General features: G+C 39.8%; 1 protein-coding gene and 1 long non-coding RNA gene across 4 annotated transcripts; one reads left to right on the top strand and one right to left on the bottom strand.

Annotated features, from left to right (window-relative positions):
- The first annotated feature begins 351 nt into the window (after positions 1-351).
- TMEM237 (transmembrane protein 237) lies at positions 352-21,634 on the top strand. 3 transcript variants are annotated; one of them, XM_060783231.2, is made up of 13 exons: positions 352-469; positions 5,247-5,278; positions 5,510-5,520; positions 7,611-7,667; positions 8,222-8,344; positions 11,146-11,254; positions 12,489-12,643; positions 13,541-13,664; positions 15,358-15,549; positions 16,056-16,129; positions 18,569-18,662; positions 20,011-20,132; positions 21,319-21,634. In XM_060783231.2, the coding sequence occupies exons 1-13, from the start codon at positions 452-454 to the stop codon at positions 21,384-21,386; spliced, it is 1,179 nt and encodes a 392-aa protein (XP_060639214.2). In that variant the 5' UTR covers positions 352-451; the 3' UTR covers positions 21,387-21,634. The 3 variants fall into 3 exon arrangements, with proteins under 3 accessions (XP_060639214.2, XP_060639206.2, XP_060639222.2); XM_060783223.2 differs by lacking the exon at positions 352-469 and adding an exon at positions 3,726-4,164; XM_060783239.2 differs by lacking the exons at positions 352-469; positions 5,510-5,520 and adding an exon at positions 3,727-4,164.
- Positions 18,877-21,398, bottom strand: LOC137097375 (uncharacterized). Its single transcript, XR_010910171.1, has 2 exons — positions 20,831-21,398; positions 18,877-19,041 (listed from the first exon to the last, which is right to left on the bottom strand). It is a non-coding gene; the product is annotated as an uncharacterized lncRNA (long non-coding RNA).
- Positions 21,635-22,801: the final 1,167 nt, after the last annotated feature.

Raw genomic sequence — 22,801 nt, 5'->3', positions numbered from 1 at the left:
TAGTCTTTCAATGACTAGGCTGGATCTACACTGCCATATAACCCAGATCATCAAAGCAAGATAATCCACATTGACTGCTTTTAATAGTTTTCCTCACAACTGAATAAAATCCTACTTGGAACTGGGATATATGGCAGTGTGGACTCAGGTATTCCAGTTCAAAGCAGAGATTGTGGGGTTATTCTGCCCTGATATTCTGTGTTGCTTAGTTGTCAACACATCCAGATGGCATTGGAAGAGTTGGGTCTGTTTACTTGCCTGGTCTTGCAATCTCAGGGTTGCCATGAAATCCTTTGGAGGGGTTTCCCTGGCCGAGTGTTGCGATTGGGGGAGGCCTTGGTGACGTTTTTTGGACTTCCTTCCCTTCCCTCCCTTGGAGACCGGGAGGCGTCGCCTGCCTGGGAGAAAGAGAGAGAGAGAGAGAGAGAGAGAGAGAGAGGCCTGCAGCGCCATGGAGACCGCCCGCCCGGTGAGGGGAATGAGAACACGCTCTCGCCGCGCGATAAAAACCCTGTCCGCACCGGGGCTGAGGAGTGGAGGAGGGGAAGGGCTCCCCCGCAGAACACCACTCAAGACCATCGGATGGGGCCGCCGCCTTAGCTGCCTTCAAGCCTGTGTCTCTACACCAGGCCTGGGCCAACTTAGGCCCTCCCTCCAGGTGTTTTGGACTTCAACTCCCACAATTCCTCACAGCCTCAGGCCCCTGGGCCTGAGGCTGTGAGGAATTGTGGGAGTTGAAGTCCAAAACACCTGGAGGGAGGGCCCAAGTTAGCCCAGGCCTGCTCTACACAGTTTGTATTCTGAGGTATCCATCGCCATCTCGCTTTTGTGTGTGTGCCTCCCTGAAGAGAGATGAAGCAGGCCTCCCTCTATACTGCTGCCCTAATCATGCAGATTGAACTGGATTATAAAACAATGTAGACTCTTCAATACAGGCAGCCCCCAGGTTACCAATAAGAAAAGTTATGTAGGTTTGTTCTTAAGTTGAATTTGTATGTAAGTCGGAACAGGGACGTGATTTAAGTACAGGGTGAGGCTGCATAACTTCCTTTTTTAAAATGCGTGCCATTCATTCGTTTGAAGACGTAGCGGAGCGCTAGTGGTCTCGTTCGAGAGGCGGGAATATAAAGTTTTGTCCTGACACAGTTCAGTCGCCATCCTGCGTTGGAACAGGGAGGAGTGTGCTTTGGCCATTGAGGCCTACTTTTCAAGCAGATTTGGAGTGGCCAGCCCACTCTCCAGAGTTGGCCCCTTGTGATTTTTTTTCTATGGGGTTTTTTGAAATCCCGTGTTTATGTGAACCGTCCAAGGACCCTACAAGATTTGAAGGCCAACATCCAGGAAGAAACTGCCAACATCACACCTGCTATGCTGGCAAGAGTCATGACCAACGCCAAAAATCAGTTTACTCAGTGTATGGAAAATGGGGGACGTCACCTACCTCATTTGATCTTCAAAACGACGTAAAAGAAAACTTTACGTTATAAATTTTTTTAAAAAAATTCTGATTCATACAATGGGTTTTATTAAGTTTTGAAAAAAGGAAGTTATGCTGCCTCAGCCTGTGTAACTCCAGCCATATATACCCACACACATATATACTGTATTTTCTTATGCTATCTAAAGCTTGCATATACATGTGTGTGTAACTCCAGACAAATGTGTGTGTATACAAATACACATACACACACATATATATACACACATACACATATATACATGCATACACAAACACATGTACACACATATACACACATACATATATATATATACACACACACATATATATATACACACATACATACATACACACAGATATAGATACATATATACACACATATGCACACACACACACACATATATATATACATACATAGATATACACACAGATATGTACACACACACACATGGATGGAGTTACACTTAACTTCATCCAGCCAAGTATATGTGTGTGTGCGTATACACACACACAAATAATAATAATAGAAAATGAACACACAAAAATACTGTGGAACTTTCGAATCTGGACTGACAAAGTTTTGGAACACAATACACCAGACATCACGATTGTAGAAAAGAAAAACGTTTGGATTATTGATGTCTCCATACCAAGTGACAGTCGCATTGAGGAAAAACAACAAGAATAACTCAGCCATTATCAGGACCTTAAAATCAAACTGCAAAGGCTCTGGCATAAACCAGTACAGGTGGTCCCAGTAGTCACTGGCACACTGGGTGCCCTGCCAAAAGATCTCAGCTGGCATTTGGAAGCAATAAACATTGACAAAATCATGGTCTGTCAACTGCAAAAGGCCACCTTACTTGGATCAGTGCGCATCATTCAAAAATACATACGCTTGGGAAGTGTTCGACTTGTGATTTTTTTGATACGAAATCCAGCATATAGGTCTCGTTTGCTGTGACATGCTGTGTTTTTGTGTCAGTACAATAATAGTAATAATACCTTTAACTTTGAAGGAGCTGGGGGTGGCCATGGCTGAGAGGGAACTCTGGCAAAAGCTGGTCCATGAGGTGACCAAATGAATAAACAACAACAATAATAACTTTATTTTTGTATTCCGCCTCCATCTCTCCGAAGGTACTTGGGGCGCCTTACATGGGGCCAAGCCCGATCAAGACAGTTAAAATATGACACATTAAAATAAAACAACATTATAACAGAATTAAACAGGCATCACATATGGAGTTTCACAAATATATATATATATATATATATATATAGAATTGAATAACTATCGTCATTGTGCTACTGCACAAAGAAATTAGAAATTTCCATAAATGCTTTCCCCAGCACACACTCATCACTCCACAACTCACACAGCCCTCAATGCCACACCATTGTGAAACCCAGAATATCCTACAATATCTGCCATATATCCCAGTTCAAAGCAGACAATGTGGGATTTTCCACCTTGATATTCTGGGTTATATGGCTGTGTGGAAGGGCCCTTTGATTTATGGCAACCTTGTAAATGAAGTATCTCCCTGCCATCAATAGCCCTGGCCAGACCTGACAGACCCCTTCCACAGCTTCCCACATTATCTGCTGGGATATATAGCAGTGTGGACTCAGATAAACCGGTTTAAAGCGGATATTATGGGACTTTCTGCCTTGATATCCTATGTGGAAGGGCCCTCTGAGCCTTCCCTATACTATCCAAAGGATGCATGCTTTTGTGTGTGTGTGTATGAAGTTGCAATTAAATAATATATTTGTTCTGACGCATACAAATTCAACTTAAAATCAAACTTATAGAACCCAACTTGGGGGCTGCTTATATTATATTTTTGCAGTACATTCAGCCATGCTACTTATATGTGTCATGCAGAACCGTTTTCTTCACAGTTATTCAGTATGCTTTATTAGACTTTATCATGACCATGTTGCCCCCTGTATTGTGTCATTGTATGCATACATTTGTTTAGAAGGAAGTCTCGCTGAATTCAGTCTACATCTGAGAGTCATTGTGATGTGCTGGCTTTAGTGTTGGACTACAACTCTGGAGACCATGGTTCAATGCCACTTGCTCTCAGCCCCAGAAAACAAGTCAGAAGTGACTCAAAGGCATATAACAACCAAGGCCCTGTTCAGGTGTTCTGCCCTGTGGAACCTGCTTGTGAAGCAAAGTAATAAACACACCAGTGTCACTCCACTTGCCCCCATGAGCTGGAGGGATCATTTCTTAATTTCCATCTCTAGCAGAAAAAAAATGTTTCTGAGTATATTCAGGTATATTCTAGACATTGTAATTCCACTGAGTAGCAAAGCCAAGAGCCTTACCGTAAGCCCCTTTAGTTCCAGTAGAACTAATGCTATCAGGGTAATTTGAGGATCTAAATACAATTCCTATTTTATTACCAGTATGGTTACACGTTTCACTGGGAGCATTATTTCTGAAATATAAAGATGGAGGAGTTTGACTTGAAGTAGTATGTGCCACAAAGTACCCCCTTGCATGGCAGATCAATAATGTGGACTCACATGAAGCTCTAAATCCCAAGGAGCAAAGGTTCACTTCCACCTAATCCCGAGTATTGGGTGTCTATTTTTGGTACAGAATTAGTTCAGGTTGCTGTAGGCATGGAAGGTGATTTCATGACCCTCAGAATCGGTTTTTAAATGATATGGGGAAGAAGCAAGTGGTGAGTCCTATTTTGAGTTATCATCAGTAGATGTTTGCTTTCATCTTTTATTGGAATTAAGAGTTTGTCTGAGTTATCATAACAAGTTTCTTCTGAATTTATGTAACTTATGTAATATAACACCTGATGACTCATTGAGAGAGAATAATCAGGTGCACCAGCTCTATTTTACCTGCGCAGTAACAAGAAACATGATGTTATCACACTTACAGATCTTTCAAGAGGAGATTTGTATTATTCACTGGATTTTAGTGGAATCAAGGCAGTGTTGTTGTTTTCCATCTGTTATTTGTCTTTTTTTTCAACTGCTTTCCCCCTTATTTTATTAAAAGAAAAAAGAGAAGACCAAATTGATGTATAGTGCTGTTTGATGGGCAATGCTAGGGAAAACTCCTAGAAGTATTTTGAAATATGACGTGTATCCTCTGCAGTTGATGTTGGGATTAGAATAGATACCATATACTTATATGCCAACTATTAGTTGTGTATTTTTAGGCACTTTTTTTTTTTGGAAAATCCAGCTTTATGTGAATTCTGCTGCTCCAAAGATGAAAGTTAACACATGTTTATTTCTCCATTTTAGCTCTAGTCTATCTTATTTTTCCATAACTTGTTTTGATTTAAACTATATTGTGTACACTTGAAGAAAAGGAAGATCAGAATTAATAATATTAAAAATATCTTAGCCAGTGGATTGAATGTTTTAATTCACTCCTCCATTTTAGTTTATCTGGTGGTTCTCTTGTGGCTGCAATGAGTTAAACCCTTGTGCCGGCAGGACTGCTGACCAAAAAATCAGTGGTTTGAATCCCGGGAACGGAATGAACTCCTGTCTGTCAGCTCCAGCTTCCCATGCGGGGGCATAAAAGAAGCCTCCCACAGGATGGTAAATCATCTGGGCGTTCCCTGGGCAACGTCCTTGCAGACAGCCAATTCTCTCACACCAGAAGCAACTTGCAGTTTCTCAAGTCGCTACTGACATAAAAAAATTGGCTGCATTCATATATGCCACAGTTGAATATATTCTAAGGAAAGGATGGACCTTTTTCATATACTGAGGGATATTTCTGTTTTTATTTTAGTGTCCACCCCGTGTTCTTCCACCAGTGCCAAGGTAAGGTTAATTGATTCAATTGAGAAATTGGCAAGTAAAGAAATGTCAGGGAAAGCATTGAAACTTCCTTTGTCCTAGCATCCCTGATTTGTTTGTTCTATCAGTGTGAGAGCCAGGTTTTTATGTGGTTAATCAGGCTAATCATCTGTTACTGATATTAATTTTATTCTTTCTTTTATATTTTTTTCTAATGGCTGTTCCATCATGATTTGAAAAATAATTGAACTGAAGAGGAAATCAAGGTGAGTTTGTTATTGGGCAAACAATTTAATACTTGGGTTGCTGTGAGTTAACTGGGGTGTATGGCCATGTTCCATAAGCATTTTCTCCTGACGTTTTGCCCACATCAATGGTAGGGATCCTCAGAGGTTGAGAGGTCTGCTGGGAACTAGACAAGTGGGGTTTCTATATCTGTGAAATGTCCAGGGTGGGAGAAAGAACTCTTGTCTGCTTGAGGCAAGTGTGAATCTTGCAATTGGCCACCTTGATTAGCATTGAATAGCCTTGCAGCTTCAAAGCCTGCCTGCTTCCTGCCTGGGGGAATCCTTTGTTGGGAGGTGTTAGCTGGCCCCAATTGCTTCTTGTCTGGATTTCCCCTGCTTTCTGAGTGTTGTTCTTTATTTACTGTCCAGATTTTGGAATTTTTAAAATACTGGTAGCCAGATTTTGTTCATTTTTATGGTTTCCTATTTTCTGTAGAAATTGTCCACATACTTGTGGATTTCAATGACTTCCCTATGTAATCTGACATGGTGGTTGTTAGAGTGGTGCAGCATTTCTGTGTTTTCAAATAATATGCTGTGTCCTGATTGGTTCATCAGTTGCTCTGCTATGGCTGACATCTCAGGTTGATTAGTTATTCAATACTAATCAAGGTGGCCAATTGCAACATTCACAGCCACCTCAAGCAGACAAGTTCTTTCTCCCACCCTGGATGTTATTCCACAGATAAATAAACCCCACTTGCCTAGTTTCCAACAGACCTCACAACCTCTGAGGATGCCTGCCATAAATGTGAGTGAAACGTAAGGAAAGTATGCTTCTGGAACACGGCCATACAGCCTAGAAAACTCAAAGCAAGCGAATCATAATTCACATTAAGTTATTTAACAGTCATGCATTAGAGATTACATCTCTATATCTAATACAATAAAGATAATTGTCCAATGGCTATTATCAGAACAAGCTTTCAAAAATCATAGGGAGGAAGCAAGGGAAAGAAACCAATTTCTTTTCTGAAGTTGTTTTTAAATTTGTGTCCAAAATTTTTAATGCTAGCAGGGCATAGAATTCTGAGCTTTAAAAAGTCCAGATGTTTTCATCATAATTATAAACTGGCGTCTAATTTGTGTTTATTAAGATGTAAATTTAACTGCAGTGTATTCCGTAGATTAGTATTCTAATTTGGTAGAGTGACCCAAATTATAATGATTACTGAATATTAAAACTGATCCCTTTGTGTTGTTGTAGGTTTTTTTCGGACTATATGGCCATGGTCTAGCCCGAAAAGGACCTACAACAACCCAGTGATTCTGGCCATGAAAGCCTTCGACAATACATTGATCCCTTTGTGTTATGAGGATAACTTTTTTTGGCTTATGGACTAGGAAAAAAACATGATAATGGAACAATAAAACTATATGGGGACATTTGTCTTGTCCAATCATCTTTTAAAGCAGCTTACAACAAATTTGCAGCCATACATTTATAATAGAATAAAACAAGCCAACATTAAAACAGTAGTTAGAAAACACTATTTATTTATTTGCCATATTTATATACCACCTTTCTCAGCCCGCATTCTTAGAAGCACAGTTGTCTGAAGAAATGTATTTTCTCTAGCAGATTAATACAAAGAAGAAATAAAGGAGGCGGAGGCGGGGGTTCTGGTGGCGCTGTGTTTGTTTTTACTTCCCCTTTTCCTATTTTGGGGTCATTGGGGATATGAAACACCATATTCTGGCCAAAGCAATCCCTATAGGGTCTCTTTAGAGCTGGAAAACGTTTTTTAAAATGTGAAAGAAAAAAAAAACACAACTCAGGATCCTGGGTGGGAGCAAAAGTCTGCCTGCAGTGTCTCATCATTCACCATTCTCATCCTCACTGTGAAGGAAAAGAATGGGTCCTAGGCAACAATAAAAAGTTTCTTAAGGACACTATTTACACAGATGTATTAGCAACAACCTTACAGTATTTATAGTGGATTCTGCAGAAAATGCTTCAGCTGTAGTCCAGAAAAAAGGAAAATCAAGACTGTCTAGCAAGCCTTGCAAATGCTGATTGATGATCAGTAAATGTTCAACCTAATTCTTTGTTTTTCTTTCTACTGTAGATGAAATTCCACTCGGTCGCCAAAAACGGAAAAAGGCTAAGGGAAGAAACTCATTAGGTAAGATCCTGGCTTTACAAAGAACAACGGGAATGATAGATGAAGAGAGTAGTAACATACAGTGGGTTCTCTGTATCAATAGGAGATTGGTTTTCCAAAAGGTTATGATCTCTAAAAAGTCATGCCTTTCCAAAATTATTTCTCCATATACATAGCTGTCCTCTCTTCAGAAGCACACATACTAAAAAAAACTAAAACGATATGCATTACCAGATGTCCTTGATAACACGCATATGTTTTTTCCATTTTTTTATTTGAGAAAAAGTTATATTTATATAGAGATATACTATACATTTCCCCCTCTTTTATTTTCTTTCATCCCTGTGTTCCCCTTCACGAGAGCCATCTCTCTCTCTAAAGTCCCACCAAAAGTTCACTTCTTCAATGCTTTAAACATTCTGCCTGTCCCTAATGAAATACCCATCAGGAAGGTTACTGTTTCAATATTCAGTTTCTCTAATTTAGCAGCAATTCTTTCTGTACAAATCTTAAGGATCGTAAATCATTGTTATGGTTCCGACTACATTATGTTCCTTTCTTGTTCTTCTTTCTAGATGACATTGTTCATGCAGCTGTCCGCCGGACGTCTGAAAGCAGTGAGCCTCTGACGCCTGAGGATTGCCCACCACAGGATGGCCCACCTCAGAGGAAGCGCAAGAAAAAGAGAGCGCCTCTAGGTAGGCAGAGATTGGCAGGAAAAAAAAAAACAGGCAGAGGATATACACCAGCTGGGCATCTAAAGGGATGGGAATCGTGCAGTCCTGCCCCCAAATGTTGTTTGACTGCATCTCACTACAAGTTGAGTATCCCTTATCCGGACTTCCAGAATCCAAAATATTCCAAAACCATGATAAACTTACCAGTATTTCAGTCGGAAATGTGGACCTACTTTTGGCTGATGAGAGTCTAGTTAACTAGGATTGTTGATCTGTGCCTTCAAATTGTTTCAGACTTAGGGCAACCTGAAGTCTCAAGTTTTAGGGCAGCGGTTGGATAAATTACCTTCGAAGGCCGCATCCAGCCTGCGGGCCTTGGTTTGAGGACCCCTGGTCTAAGGTATATACGAAACACAAATGAATTTCGCATTTAGACTTGTATCTATCCCCAATATATCTCACTATGTAAATGTAGATATTCCAGAATTCAAAACACTTCCTTGTCCTAAATATTTTGGTTAAGGAATACTCAACCTGTAGTGTCTATGTTATGTTGAACTGTCCAGTGAAACCTAAAGGACTTTTATGATGCTCTCCCTGAGAATGGAGATAGAGTTTTCTGGAATTTCTAAAACCATAGCATAAAATTGAGTGCTTGGGGTTTTCTTCTCCAGAAAAAACACAAATCCTGAAAAAAGCTGCAATATTAGCACCCTTTATATATTAAAATGAAGCCCCCGGTGGCACAGTGGGTTAAACCACTGAGCTGCTGAACTTGCTGTTAGCCCCAGTTTCTGCCAAGCTAGCAGTTTAAAAACATGCAAATGGGAGTAGATGAATAGGTACCGCTCCGGCAGGAAGGTAACAGTGCTCCATGCAGTCATGCTGGCCACATGACCTTGGAGGTGTCTATGGACAATGCAAGCTCTTCGGCTTAGAAATGATGATAGCCACTCCCCTCTTAACATCAGAGGAAACCTTTACCTTTACCTACAGATTGAAAGTAACTTTGTTATTGTAGGAAATTAATTATGATTTATATATTATATATTACTAGTTCTTAATTATTTTTATTGCAAATGAAGCTACAGTATCCTGAATCGTTGGGAACACCTGAACTTTAAATAACCTCTTTGATTTTGTCCATTTGAGGACTAGATGGCCCATGTGGTCTCTTCCAACTCTATGATTCTAGGAGCTGTCAGAAATGACAAAGAGAATAAAACATTAACATTTGTAAAGAAGAGACAATTATGTCATCTTCACAAGTTCTCCATAGTGACAAACATGACATACAAAAAAAAAAAAAAATTAAGACCGGGAATTGTAAATATTCTGATTCCTTGGGTGCCATCATGTTTTTTGATAAATTGGCCACCTTAACATGAATCAATTACAAAGTTTTCTTGACATGTTTGAACAGAGAGGGCTTGCCTTTCCCTTCCTCTGAGGCTGAAAAAGAGTGACTTGCATAAGGCCACCCAGTGGGTTTCCATGACCAAGAAGGGACTGCAACTCTGGTCTCCATAGTCATCACCCAACACCATGCATGGTGGCTGTGATCCTGTAAATCATCCTATATAGAAATCTTAGCCTTGCATAGCTTTTAGAGAGGATTATGAGGAAGTAATTACATGAATGCCTTGTCTTTAACATTTTATTCATCTTTTTCTAAAATAAAATATTCCACATTTCCGCCCAGTTTATCCCCATTTATCCCAGTTCTTTATATCTCTAACTAGGGTAAAAGTTTTGAAAGAGATTTGAACAAGCTCACCTCTCTACCACAGTAAGGTGGTTTTTAATCAAGCCACAGCCTTTCATCCTAACCTACTTCAAAGGAATGTTGTGAAGTTGACATTCTGCTCTCAGTTCCTTAAAAGATACATCTCTGATAAATACATGCAAGTTTATAAAACCTGTGATTATATCTGATCTTTTGTATGACTTAGATTATTTTCAACAGTTTTTTCTTCGTGTCAGGAGTGACTTGAGAAACTGCAAGTCGCTTCTTGTGTGAGAGGATTGGTCGTTTGCAAGGACGTTGCCAAAGGGATGCCTGGATTTTTTACTATCCTTGTGGAAGGCTTCCCGCACGAGAAGCTGGAGCTGACAGACGGGAGCTCACCTCCCCAGATTCGAACTGCCAACCTTCGGTCAGAATTCCTGCTGGCACAAGGGTTTAACCCATAGTGCTCCCAGGGGTTCCTAATTTTCAACATGTAAATAAGGTTTTCACAACTGTGGAGTGCTAAAAGTGAAAATGAGCAAAACCAATAACACTGTTCCTTTACTGCTTCTTGCATGTTTCTCATTAAATTAAAAAAATATAACAATAATAATGAGTTCTTAATTCCTTAGTCATATTAATATTTTGAAAGTGTTTACAGTTCTTGGAGTAAGCTCACGGTTTTTATGATTAAGGTAAAAACTTGATTCTCCAGAAAAGTATATAGAATTTGAATTGTGCTTTCGACTCTATGTGTGTATACAAAATCCCCCCCTCTACTGTCAAGCTAATCAGCTGACACTTAACATTCTGTTTCATTACATTTATTTTGCCCAGTCATTATTTCTTAACCTTTCATTACATTTATTTTGCCTAGTCATTTTTTCTTAGCCTTTCCTCACAGGTTGTTGTGTGGAAAATTTTGATCGACTTGGAGAATAAGTAGGAAATAGAAGAAATAAATGTTTTTAACTTAACATTTCAATCCCAGGAAAAAGTATGGCATTCACCTCTGTTGTTATGCTTCTTTGTGCCTTAATTTTCACTGTGACCTGCAGTACAACTTCCCTTGTCTTACATTGTAAACTTTCAGAATCGGAGACCTCTTTCACTGAGCAGAATGGAAATAGCATGGATCCTTTACCAGCAGAAGAAAACAGAATGGAAGAAACAGCAACTCGTAAACAACGGAAAAGAGTGAAGTGAGAATGCCCAGCTTTATTTCAAAACAAAGAACCTTGTCATTGCCTGTGGTTGACCTTCATTCTATTTCATTACGTTTGTTTATAAAAATGTGTACGTGGATTTTTCAGCCCAAAAGGCCTTATATTGAGAAATATTTATAGAGCAGAATTTTAATTGTCCTTCTAAGGCAGACATGGGCAAACTTGGGCCCTCGAGGTATTTTGGACTACAATTCCCACAATTCCTAACTATTGGTAGCTTGTTAGGAATTGTGGGAGCTGGAGTCCAAAATGCCTAAGGGCTATATTATTTATCTATTTATTTATTTATTTAGAAGTTTTCTATACCGGCCTTCTCACCTCGACGAGGGACTCAGGTCAGTTTACAGCATGTATAAAATACAATCATAAAATAACAAGTGCAAAATCATTACATATTAAAATAGTACAATACAGTACAATAAAACATCATCATTACAATTACCTAAGCCAAATCGTCAATCCAGTCATGGTCATAGTCACACTCATAGTCACAGTTCATCATAATTCATCACAAGGAGAGGTTCTAGGTTTAGTCCTCAAATGCCACATTCCAGAGCCAAGTTTTTAGTAATTTCCTGAATGTCAGGAGGGAGGGGGCCGATCTGATCTCTAGTGGGAGGGAGTTCCAAAGCCGGGGAGCCACCACCGAGAAGGCCCTGTCCCTCGTCCCCACCAACCATGATTGCGAGGGTGGTGGGACTGAGAGCAGCCCCCCCCCCCCCCGGGAGATCTTAATAGCCTTGATGGTTCATAGGGGAGAATCTGTTCGGACAGGTAAACTGGGCCAGAGCCGTTTATCTCCATGTTGCAAATGCCAGCTAAGGCTAAAAAGAAGTGGTTTATCTACAAGGAAGATCTGAACCAAGCAGCTTCTAATTTCATTCCCAAGTTCCTAGTTTTAAAAAACCCAGACATTTACAGATAATCACATTCTTCCTGATACTGGATATTGTTTATGGATTCTTACTTAGAACAAGTGTCTTTCTGCCATAACAATATGGGAATTAATCCTTAAATGGAATATGTATTCATTACTTTCCAATCAGAGGGTCTTGCAACAGTTCCAGTGCTTTAGGACAGAGACTTGGTTGTTACAGCACAGTAGTGCTGCTTTAGTGATCGACGCATGATGCAGATCGGTCCTTGGTTGTCAGGGCTTTTAAAAGGGAAAATATCCACCTTTTGAAATGCCTTTGTCCCCTCGTGACAGGAAGACACGTCCATTAGAAACTGCCAATGAACTGGGTGTGGAGGAAGAAGATATTATTGAAGATGAGCAAATGAAAGGCTCAGAACAGCATCCTGTGTTTTCCGTCCCAACTGGTGTTAGCCAACCTATTAGCAAGGTGTTTGTTGAAAAAAATCGTAAGTACTTTCCTCATCCTTCAAGAACAGAAAAAGATTCTGTTCCTAGTTTTAAAGTATTATTTCTGTTTAGTTGTACAATACTTACTTTAAAAGGAGTTGTCATACTCCAGAAACTTCATTTTTGTGGCAGCCACAAAAACCATGTTGAGTTGGTTGATACTCGGTGAAATATTCATTGAAAAACTATCGCAAAATGTGCTGCAAGATATCCCACAAAAACAAAGTTTTTGCAGTTTAATAAACTTTTTTCCATGTTTTTATGATAGAACCAATGAGGAAATTACATTTATAACCCAGGAACAAAAATCATGTTACATAGTTTAATAGGAGGATTTGATACTTCGTATAATAACAGCAGTGGAAAAATGAATAAATCAATGTGGCCTCAGTTCAGAGCCTTGCTGTAGAGCAATGGCTCTCAGCCTTCCTAATGCCGCAAGCCCTTAATACAGTTCTTCATGTTGTGGTGATACAAACCATAAAATTATTTTTGTTGCTACTTCATAACTGTAATTTTGTTACTGTTCTGAATTGTAATGTAAATATTTGATATGCAGGATGTATTTTCAATGTTACTTCTCTTCCTCCCTGGGATTCGGCCATGGAGGGACTACTCCACCCCTCTCTAAGCCCCGTCCTTCCTCCTCCGGGGCTCCCTCCTTAGGCCCTCACTCACCTTCTCTCTTCTCACCTCCACCACCACCACCACCACCACCACCTCCACCTCCACCTCCTCCTCCTCCTCCTCCTCCTCCTCCTCCTCCTCCTCCTCCTCCTCCTCCTCCTCCCTCTTCTCTTTTAGCTCCAAAGCAAACCTCACCTCCGTTGCTCCCATCTCTGGATAGAAAACCTTATCTTTAGAGTTGTTTAAACTTCTTCGCTTTCTGTCTGAAGGTCGCTTTCAAGCTGCTGATCGCAAAGATTTGATTAAAACTACTGAAAACATTGATGTGTTTATGGATATAAAGGCTTCGTGGACTACAAAGGATGTGGCACTCTCTGTTCACCGTGGCTTTAGGTATGTGCATATTCCCACTTGGTTATCATTCAAAGAAGTAATTTGAACAAATGAAATTTCTCAGGCCCCTTCTACACTGCCATATAAATCTGCTTTGAACTGGATTATATGGCAGTGTAGACTCATATAACCCAGTTCAAAGCAGATAATGTGGTTTATCTGGATTATATGACAGTGTAAAAGGGGCGTCAGTGCTTCCAATCCTGGAATGGTGATTAGTCTCTTAAAGTGAGATCCTGACCTGGAAAAAATGGAACAGACTTGGGAGCAGGAACTTTTTGCCATTTGGGATATGGCAGTTTTTGTGACAGCAGTATGATCTATTTTTTGCAATCTGGGAGGCCGCTGTATTACCTGTGCTCCATATGTTAGCCATTCTTGGTGTACATGTCAGTCCTTTTCTGCATAATATCATTAGATATATGTGCATGAAACAGTCATCAGGCTCCACTTATAATTATTTCTTCAAGCCACCTCCAGAAATAGTTATGTGGAGATGACAAACTGTAAGCTGTCCCTTTGAATCTTTCATTCCACATTGCTGTTACAATGTGGAATGAAAACTATAAAAAATACATTGAGATCCTTGGAAAATTTATACTGGGAAATTGATTTTTGTTGTTGGTTAATTTGGGAGAAGATACAAATGGTGGTCCAACGGGCAGCAGCCAGATTGCTCACTGGAGCAGCGTATAGGGAGCATACAATCCCTCTGTTACATCAGCTCCGCTGGCTGCCAGTCTGCTACTGAGCACAATTCAAAGTACTGGCTTTAGCCTATAAAGCCCTAAATGGTTCTGGCCCAGCTTACCTGTCTGAATGTATCTCCCTCTATGATCCACCTCAGAGGCTAAGATCGTCTGGGGAGGCCTTGCTCTCGAGTCCCACCTCCCTCACAGGCGCAATTGGTGGAGACAAGAGACAGGGCTTTCTAAGTTGTGGCCCCTCAGCTGTGAAATTCCTTCCCCAGTGATATTCAATCAGCTCCTTCCTTCCTAACCTTCAGAAAGAAAGTTAAAACATGGCTATAGGACCAAGCTTTCGAAGAGTAACTGCAGTGCAATAAATGAATGTAGAATCTCTGCAGTGACAGCTTGAATTGCTCTGGATTACAATCTTGGACGGTGTAATTTTAATAATTGATGTAATTGTTTAGATGTTTTAATTCTTTGGTTTTTGAGATAAATATTTATTTAATTGTATGTTGTTTTATGACATTGAATTGTTTCCGATGTGTAAGGCCGCTCTGAGTCCTCCTCAGGGTTGAGAAGGGCAAGGTAGTAATGTGGTAAATAAATAAATAGGATGGGCAGTTTCCAAAGGTTATGTGAAACTTGGAAAGATCACGCCTCCTCCATGCGCCACTCCGATTGTAGTTTTTAAATGATTTTAAATTGGGGAAAAATCCTTAAGGAGGTAGTGGGGAGTAATTTACACCCCTTTTTCTCCCTCCAGAGCTTCTTTAGAGATTTCAGAAGTGAAGTCACTATTCGTTTTGGAAAACCCGAAACAGCTTTGGCTGGGTGAAACCAGGAAACATTGTCGAAGTGTCTTTTTCAGTTGAAGTTTCTAAAGTTAGGGTTCTAGGTTCTGAAAAGATTAGGGAGGCTGTATGCAAGCAAGCTTTGACCACTTGTATAGTAAGAGCCCTATAAAAGAACATTTCTTGTCTAATATTGTTGTATCGTTTTAGGGTGATTGGACTCTTTACTCATGGCTTTCTTGCTGGTTATGCGGTCTGGAATATCATAGTGATTTATATTCTGGCAGGAAACCAGTTATCAACCATCTCCAACTTGCTGCAGCAGTACAAGGATTTGGCATATCCTGCTCAGTGTCTTTTTTACTTCCTGCTTACAATCAGCACAGTCTCAGCTTTTGACAGGTACATTTTTCATGAACTTCTCTTTCTTCTAAATTCATTCAGTGATTTAAAAGTAATTAAAACCATGCTCCTGTACATTTTTTGCAACTTGCGGCGGTAGCCTACATAACTGGCTTTTTGGGGGTCTTTAACATGCTATTTATGGGAGTTGGCTTCTAGTATTACCACATCTACATTGTGCTGTTTCTTTCTCCCTCCTTTCCCCAATTGTGCCACAGCATTGGGGATTCCTAGTGTTAGACAATCTGAATTGAATCCGATGTTGCCCATTTTTGGTTTAGTATACACAGAACATGAATGTGAAATAATGAAGTACCACAACAATCCAGAAGATGGAGGTTTTAGGTGACAGCTGAGTTTGTTAAAGTTAATGGGATTTTACCATTGGTTTCATTAGAAGTCTGGGTTCCCAGAGCACCATGGGTCTCAGAATAAAACATATAATTTTTCCCCACTTGGTGTCTTGTAGAATATTGAAACTAACACATCTTGCATCCACTATTTAGGATCGATTTGGCTAAAGCATCTGTATCTGTACGTGGCTTTCTTACTTTGGACCCAGCAGCACTTGCATCTTTCAGTGAGTATAAAAGGACAGCTGAAAGTTATATATGAGGAAAAGAGGCCTGTGTGATGGTATTTGGTTTTTAAACTGGACCTTCATCATGACTTTTTGTCGTAATTGCTGTTATTTCAATGGTGGCTGTGATGAGTTTAGTAAAGGACATTTGTGGGTTGATAACTGACAATTCTTTGCTGATTTCTGTGTATCACACACAAGACTGTGCTTCCACAGAGAAAAAATCAAGTCAGGGGTGAAAAGAGGGTCTCCCTCAGTCCCATTTTGTTGCCTCCCCCAGCCAGGGGAGCTATTTTTAAGCTGCCAAAATGTGATGGCATAGTTCTGTAGCAGTGCACTTTGCTTGTGTCTCCATCTTCCCTCTTCCTTCTCAGTGATAGTTGTGCTTTTGCACTATAAGGAAAATGAAAACAAGGAACATGGCAATTTACAAGATGGCTGTATCACCAATTGCAGTTGGTGTCATTTTGGATCTGGGCCCAAAGTCCTGGTTTGCTCTGGATTCTAGTAGAGAACTCAGGGCAACTTGTAACTTTGGTTAATGCATTAAGGCAGCCTTGGCTTGCATTCACCCAAAATCATCTTATGTGTTTGTTGTTTAACACTACGGGGCTGATTTACTTGCTTGTTGGGATAAGTGCTCAGTGTAGATGTGCCCACAGAGAGGTGACTATATATAGATATGGAAGGACAGGTGAGGCTTCTGCTAAACTCGCATCTTGTCTAGAACAGGCATTTCCAAAGTCTGGTCCCCGTTCAAGTTTCCAATGGCCTACTCTCCAGGTCTCCTTCTCTCCATTACTTGCTTCTTTCCTTTCTCTCTTCCTTGACTTTCTTCAATCCTCCCTCCCTTTCTTGACTTCCTTCCTTCCTTTTTGGGGATCAGGCCCCCGGAAAAGGCAGGCTCCTCGGAAGGAGAGAAAGAGAGATGGTGGCCTCTTATGTTCCTTCACTTAGACTAAGCGTCATCTTCTCCTCAGGGGGCTCCAGCCTCAGGCATCCCATCCCAGTGGCCCCTTATTTATTTATTTATTTGGTGCATTTGTTAACCGCCGCTCTCAGCCCTAGGGCGACTCGCAGCGGTGTACAACATATAAAAGCATATTATACAATCAGCTACAACGACAATACAACATATCACTAATACATTATCATTTAAATTACACTAAAGTAATCCGCTTCGTCTTATCATAGAATCATAACCAATCTCATAGTCAATATTCCGTTCCAGTTGTCATTTCCAGTTACTGTAGCCTTTAGTTGAATGCCTTCTCGAATAGCCATGTCTTCAGGCTCTTCCGGAAGGACATAAGGGAGGGCGCCTGTCTGATGTCAACAGGGAGGGTGTTCCACAGCCGGGGGGCCACCACTGAGAAAGCCTTATCCCTCGTCCCCGCCAGGCGTGCCTGTGAGGCAGGCGGGATCAAGAGAAGGGCCTCCCCAGACGATCTCAAGGTCCTCGTGGGCTCATAGGCCGAGATGCGGTCCGAAAGGTATTTTGGGCCGGAACCGTTTAGGGCTTTGTAGGATAGCACCAGCACCTTAAATTGGGCCCGGTAGCAGATCAGCAGCCAGTGGAGCTGGAACAGCAAGGGCGTTGTATGCTCCCTGCGTCCCGCTCCTGTTAGTAACATGGCTGCCGCGCGCAGGACTAGCTGAAGCTTCCGGGCCGTCTTTAAGGGCAGCCCCACGTAGAGAGCGTTGCAGTAGTCAAGGCGGGACTACTTGTCTCTCCCTTTCTCTCTTTCCTTACAACTTTGTCTTTATTTCTTTCCAAAATAACCCCCCCCCACCCATTGCCCTGTTTCCCCAAGTGCTGCAACCACTGCTGTTGCATGGCCAGGAATGGCTGGCTCTACAGTGGCCCCTCTCCCACAACAGGCTGATGGACCCTGAACTGGCCCCCGGCGTAAAAGGTTTGGACACTCCTAGTCTCTAATGATCTAGAGCAATGGTTCTCAACCTGTAGATCCTCAGATGTTTTGGCCTTCAACTCCTAGAAATTCTAACACCTGATAAACTGGGATTTCTGGGAGTTGTAGGCCAAAACACCTGGGGACCCACAGGTTGAGAACCACTGCTCTGTGCAGAAGCAGATCCATATACAAGAATGCACAAGAGACCACTTGAAAAACACCCGGAAATATCTTTCCCCTTCCTATTCGTCTAGTTTAAATTTGAAATAAATACCAGAAAGAGAAACTGCAAGCATCTTAGTTGATGCCGACCATATAGTGACTTTGCACACTACAAAACAGCAGTGGGGAATGATTGAAGAAGCAGGTAGTCTATGAATGTGGAATGTTGAAATGTGCATCTCCACAGTTGGACAACTAAGGCAGTGGTAGCAGCAATTTAGGAACCTAATCAGCATAGGCATGGACATTATGACAGACAGGTCTGTGATATTGATGTCTCTGTCATTTCTGTTTTTCCTAGTGTACTTTGCTGCTCTTATATTATCTCTGAGCCAGCAAATGACAAGTGACAAAATCAACCTTTACACGCCTCCTTCAGAGAATGGTAGCCTCTGGTAGGAATTGTTTTCTTTCTTCCAAACAAATGTTTTGTGATATTTGTACCAAACTATGTACATAAAATTATTTGTAACATTGTATGGGGTATAGTGCAAAATTGTAACTGTGCTTCAATCATTGAAGGGTTCTGTCAGTTGTTTTCCTGAAAAGTGAAGACCCAGTTTTGCTGAATATCCCCTATTATTGCATCAGAAGTCACAAGTCAGATCATTCATTTTTGAACTCCTTTTTATTCTTCCGTTTACAGTTTTCTTAAAAAAATGAATAGGTTTGATACTTTGTGGGCTTGATTAATATGTTCTTAGAATCTAGGTCCTCCAGCACAACTCTGTGATCAATTTCCAGCAGATGTTAACCATAGTCACCTTGGAAGACCTAGAGAGAACACCAGAATAGTTTGTGCTGATACCAATATTAGTCCTCCAGAGTTACAAGAGGTATCTCATAACTACTGTAGCAGACTGTATTGATTTAATACTACCCCAAACAATGACAGTTAATATTATGCAATGGGAATAAAATTCACATTTTAAATCACAATTAAAATGATACAGTTTTAAAGTGATAAATTATACAATTATATATTAGAACTATCTCATATCTTTTCCCAGTCTCAGAACAAAAGGTGAACCTGGTGTGCCTTCATAATAGCACTTTTAAAGAAAGTGAAAACTTTTAAAAATAATTTTAATCAGCAGGATAGGGCAGTGTTAAGTTACTTCAGAAACTAACTGCTGTTCTAGAAGACATTTCTAAAGAGTTATAACAGAATCATTTCTGTATGTAATATGGAGCTGTTTCAATAATGCAGAAAATGGGAGGTGGGTTTTGCTTTTTAAAGGAAAAGAGTTGGATGGTTAAAGAGTAGAACTTGTGCTTTCCTGCAGCTTTTTTTGCTAGAGTGCTTTGAAAACACTGAAATACCTTGGATAATAATAAAAAGATTTGGAAAAAGGGCCAGATAACTAGTGGGCATAAGAATGTTTTGGCATCTTTTATCACTTTTTTCTTTGAAAATCAAATGCCAACCTTTTTGGGTAGACAGGGCAGTTTCTTCACTGAACAAGTGATGCCATTATTTATATCTTACCTTTCATTAGCTAGGTACATAAAAGCAAATGATTTCTTTATTTACACTCATGGAGCTATTTATATAAACCAGGGTTGGGAATCCTGCAGCCCTCCAGAAGTTGTTGGACTGCAATGCCTGGTATTCCTGACCATTGATACTTGCTATCCAGTATTTGGAGGGCTGCATGGTTCCCATCTCTGGTTTCATCCCATGGAACCCCTGCTCTGATATCTGATTTGGCCACAATAAATTTTTTTTGCATTTTTTTCCAGGACCTCAGATGCAGAGGAACACATTCTTCAGCCCTGGATTGTGGTTAATCTTGTGATAGCTCTTCTTGTTGGATTTTCCTGGCTCTTCATGTCCTACCGGCCCCAGCTAGATCACAGTGAAGGTATAGAACAGGTGGTCTGAGTTGGGATTCATAAGCTAGGCATGTACAGTTGGCCCTCCCCATTTGCGGATGCCGTGTTTGTGGGTTTGATTAATACATTCTAAGAATCTAGGTCTTCCAGCACAATTCTATGATCAACTTCCAGCAGAAGTTAACTATAGTCACGTTGGAAGACCTAGAGAGAACACATTTTAGGCATGTATAGGTCCTCCAGAATTTGTGTTGGAAGTTGACCATAGAATCACACTGGAGGACATAGGGATTCCTAGTCTTTCTTCCAAGATTTTTTAAAAATTCACATTTTTTCACTTTTATGGGGGCCCTGTGCCCCTAACATCAGCAAATGTAGGGAGATAACTATATTTCCATTAGAGAGTTCATTACTAAATCTATTTTCTTTCCCAGATATATCAAAGGCATTGCAAAGGGAAGGCAGGGACAAGGTTGTGTTGACAGTGATTATAGCAGTGTTAAAGTTTAAACATGAACTGTGGTGTTGGAGGAAAATTCTGAGAATGCCTTGAACCGCAGGAAGATTAAACTAGTCCATCCTCCAGGAAAGAAAACTCATTGCTCACTGGTTGGAAAGACAGTAGAGGCAAAGATGAAGTACTTTGGCCACATAATGAGAAGACAGGAAAGTTTGGAGAAGATAAAGATTCCGGGGTAAATGGAAGGAAAAAGAAAGAGGGGCCCACCAAAGGCAAGGATAGTGTCCTTGAAGTGACTGGCTTCATCTTGAAGGAGCTGGGGGTGGCCACGGCTCTAGCGTGGGCTGGTCCATGGGGTCAGAAGAGTTGGAAGCGTCTGAACAAATAAACAACAACAAAGTTAAAAGTCATAGTGGTTGGACAGAAACTAGGAATAAATGAATAAATATCCTGGTTTTGGTCAAAATTTAGATTGTGTATTACATTTTTCTGTGTTTTATGTTTTGAGATTGCTTTCAACTATTTTTTTAATGAAAGTCATAGAGTGGTTTTGGCTAACACAGGAGTGAAAAAAGGTAATAGTTGGTGAACTTAAGATTTCTGTTTTGAGGATTTATTTTATATCATATTCTCAGATTTATTCCATCATTGAGAATCCTAGCTGTAACATATTTAGATTAATGTACTAAGAAATTAGTATTATTCACGAATACTGTATTCTAATGTCTCACACTGCTTTTTTTATTTTCTTGCAGAGCTGATGTTTAATTCTGAAGTGGAAGAATTTCCCCCGCCAGAAAGAGAAACCAAAGTATCTTCATAGTATAGAGCAGTTCCTCAAATATGATATAGTCATGTTGCCTTAGAATTACCTATTTTATCTGTACTTAATCCTTTTGTATTTAAATATTTTCATTTGTTTAAATTATTTTTATATTGTATTAGCTATATTTTTAAAATGCCTACAGTTAAGGTCATGCGGAGTAAAACATTATTTTTTAAGAATCAGAAATTACTTCCTAAATGTCTAGTTCAAATGTAATGCCTATTGTATTTGGGGGGGGGGGGGGGAGGGATCAAACAAATGGAACAGGAAATTCAGAAGAAAATGAGAGCATCTGTATTTTATATTTGTTATTGTTCTGGGTACATATTTGTCTTCAAAATATCAGAGGAATTTTAGTGCCAATTTGTTCTTAATTATATCAGGTCTTAAAATACCATTTTAAACCATCATCACAGGAACTTAAAGAGCTTTTATTGAAGTATTTATAAATATTTCTATATATTGGTGCATTTTAGGCATTGCTTACTAATGGTACTGCTATCTATAACGCCATACGTTTCATGTTTTATATAACTTGATTTTTAAACTTACTTGAACAAAAATATGCTTCTGTTTCATCCCTTACCTTTGAAATAATACTGATTTCAGCAAGATGTTCAACTGTTTGATATGGTTTCATGTGCTAGCTAAAGTTCATATTTGTCAATTAGAAGTTTACCCTGTGAGGCAGTGTACTGACACAAAATACTTCTTAAAGACCAAAGGCTGATTGTATCTGACATTACAAAAGTAGTTGAAAACTTTGTAAAACTAAAAACAGAAATTTGTAAGCCTCTTTTATAATGCCATTTAAATTGTCAATAATTTGATAGTCACATTGATTGGAAAAGTGTTATTATAATGCTACCTCTATTCAACTGTGTAATTAAAATTTTATTTTTCTTACCTTATTAATCGAAATACAATAATGCTACTGTGAGAATGCAAGGATTTTTTAAAGGTTTTTAAAAGTTATGTATCTTCATAAATTTGTGCTGCACTCCCCTACTAATGAGTGTATTAACTAAAAATACTTCAACAGAATTCTTTTTTTTAATTCTGAGAATCTGCTGCAAGATTCCTAACAGGTGAAATCATACAAGCAAAAGGAAGAGGCAGGGTGCGGTATGTGGACTCCCAGGGCCACTCATGTTTTTATGTGCTTTAAAGTTGCTTTTGATTTGCCATAGGATTTTCTTTGCAAATAAGAGCGACAATTACATTTGCACATCTTTGCAACTTGATGGAATATGTACTCATACATTTTTAAAAGGACATGGTTTCCATATCCACTTGTCAATATTAAGCAATGGTACATTCGATAAGTAAGAGATGTTTCATTACATGTGAGATATGGAACACCTCATTTAAGATGTATAGGTTCACTATACAGGCAGCCCCTGAGATACAAA

The sequence above is a fragment of the Anolis sagrei genome, chromosome 1, assembly GCF_037176765.1.
Source record: "Anolis sagrei isolate rAnoSag1 chromosome 1, rAnoSag1.mat, whole genome shotgun sequence".
NCBI classification, from domain to species: domain Eukaryota; kingdom Metazoa; phylum Chordata; class Lepidosauria; order Squamata; family Dactyloidae; genus Anolis; species Anolis sagrei.
Note: the sequence above shows the minus strand (reverse complement) of the source record. Positions and strands in the feature narration are given on the sequence as shown.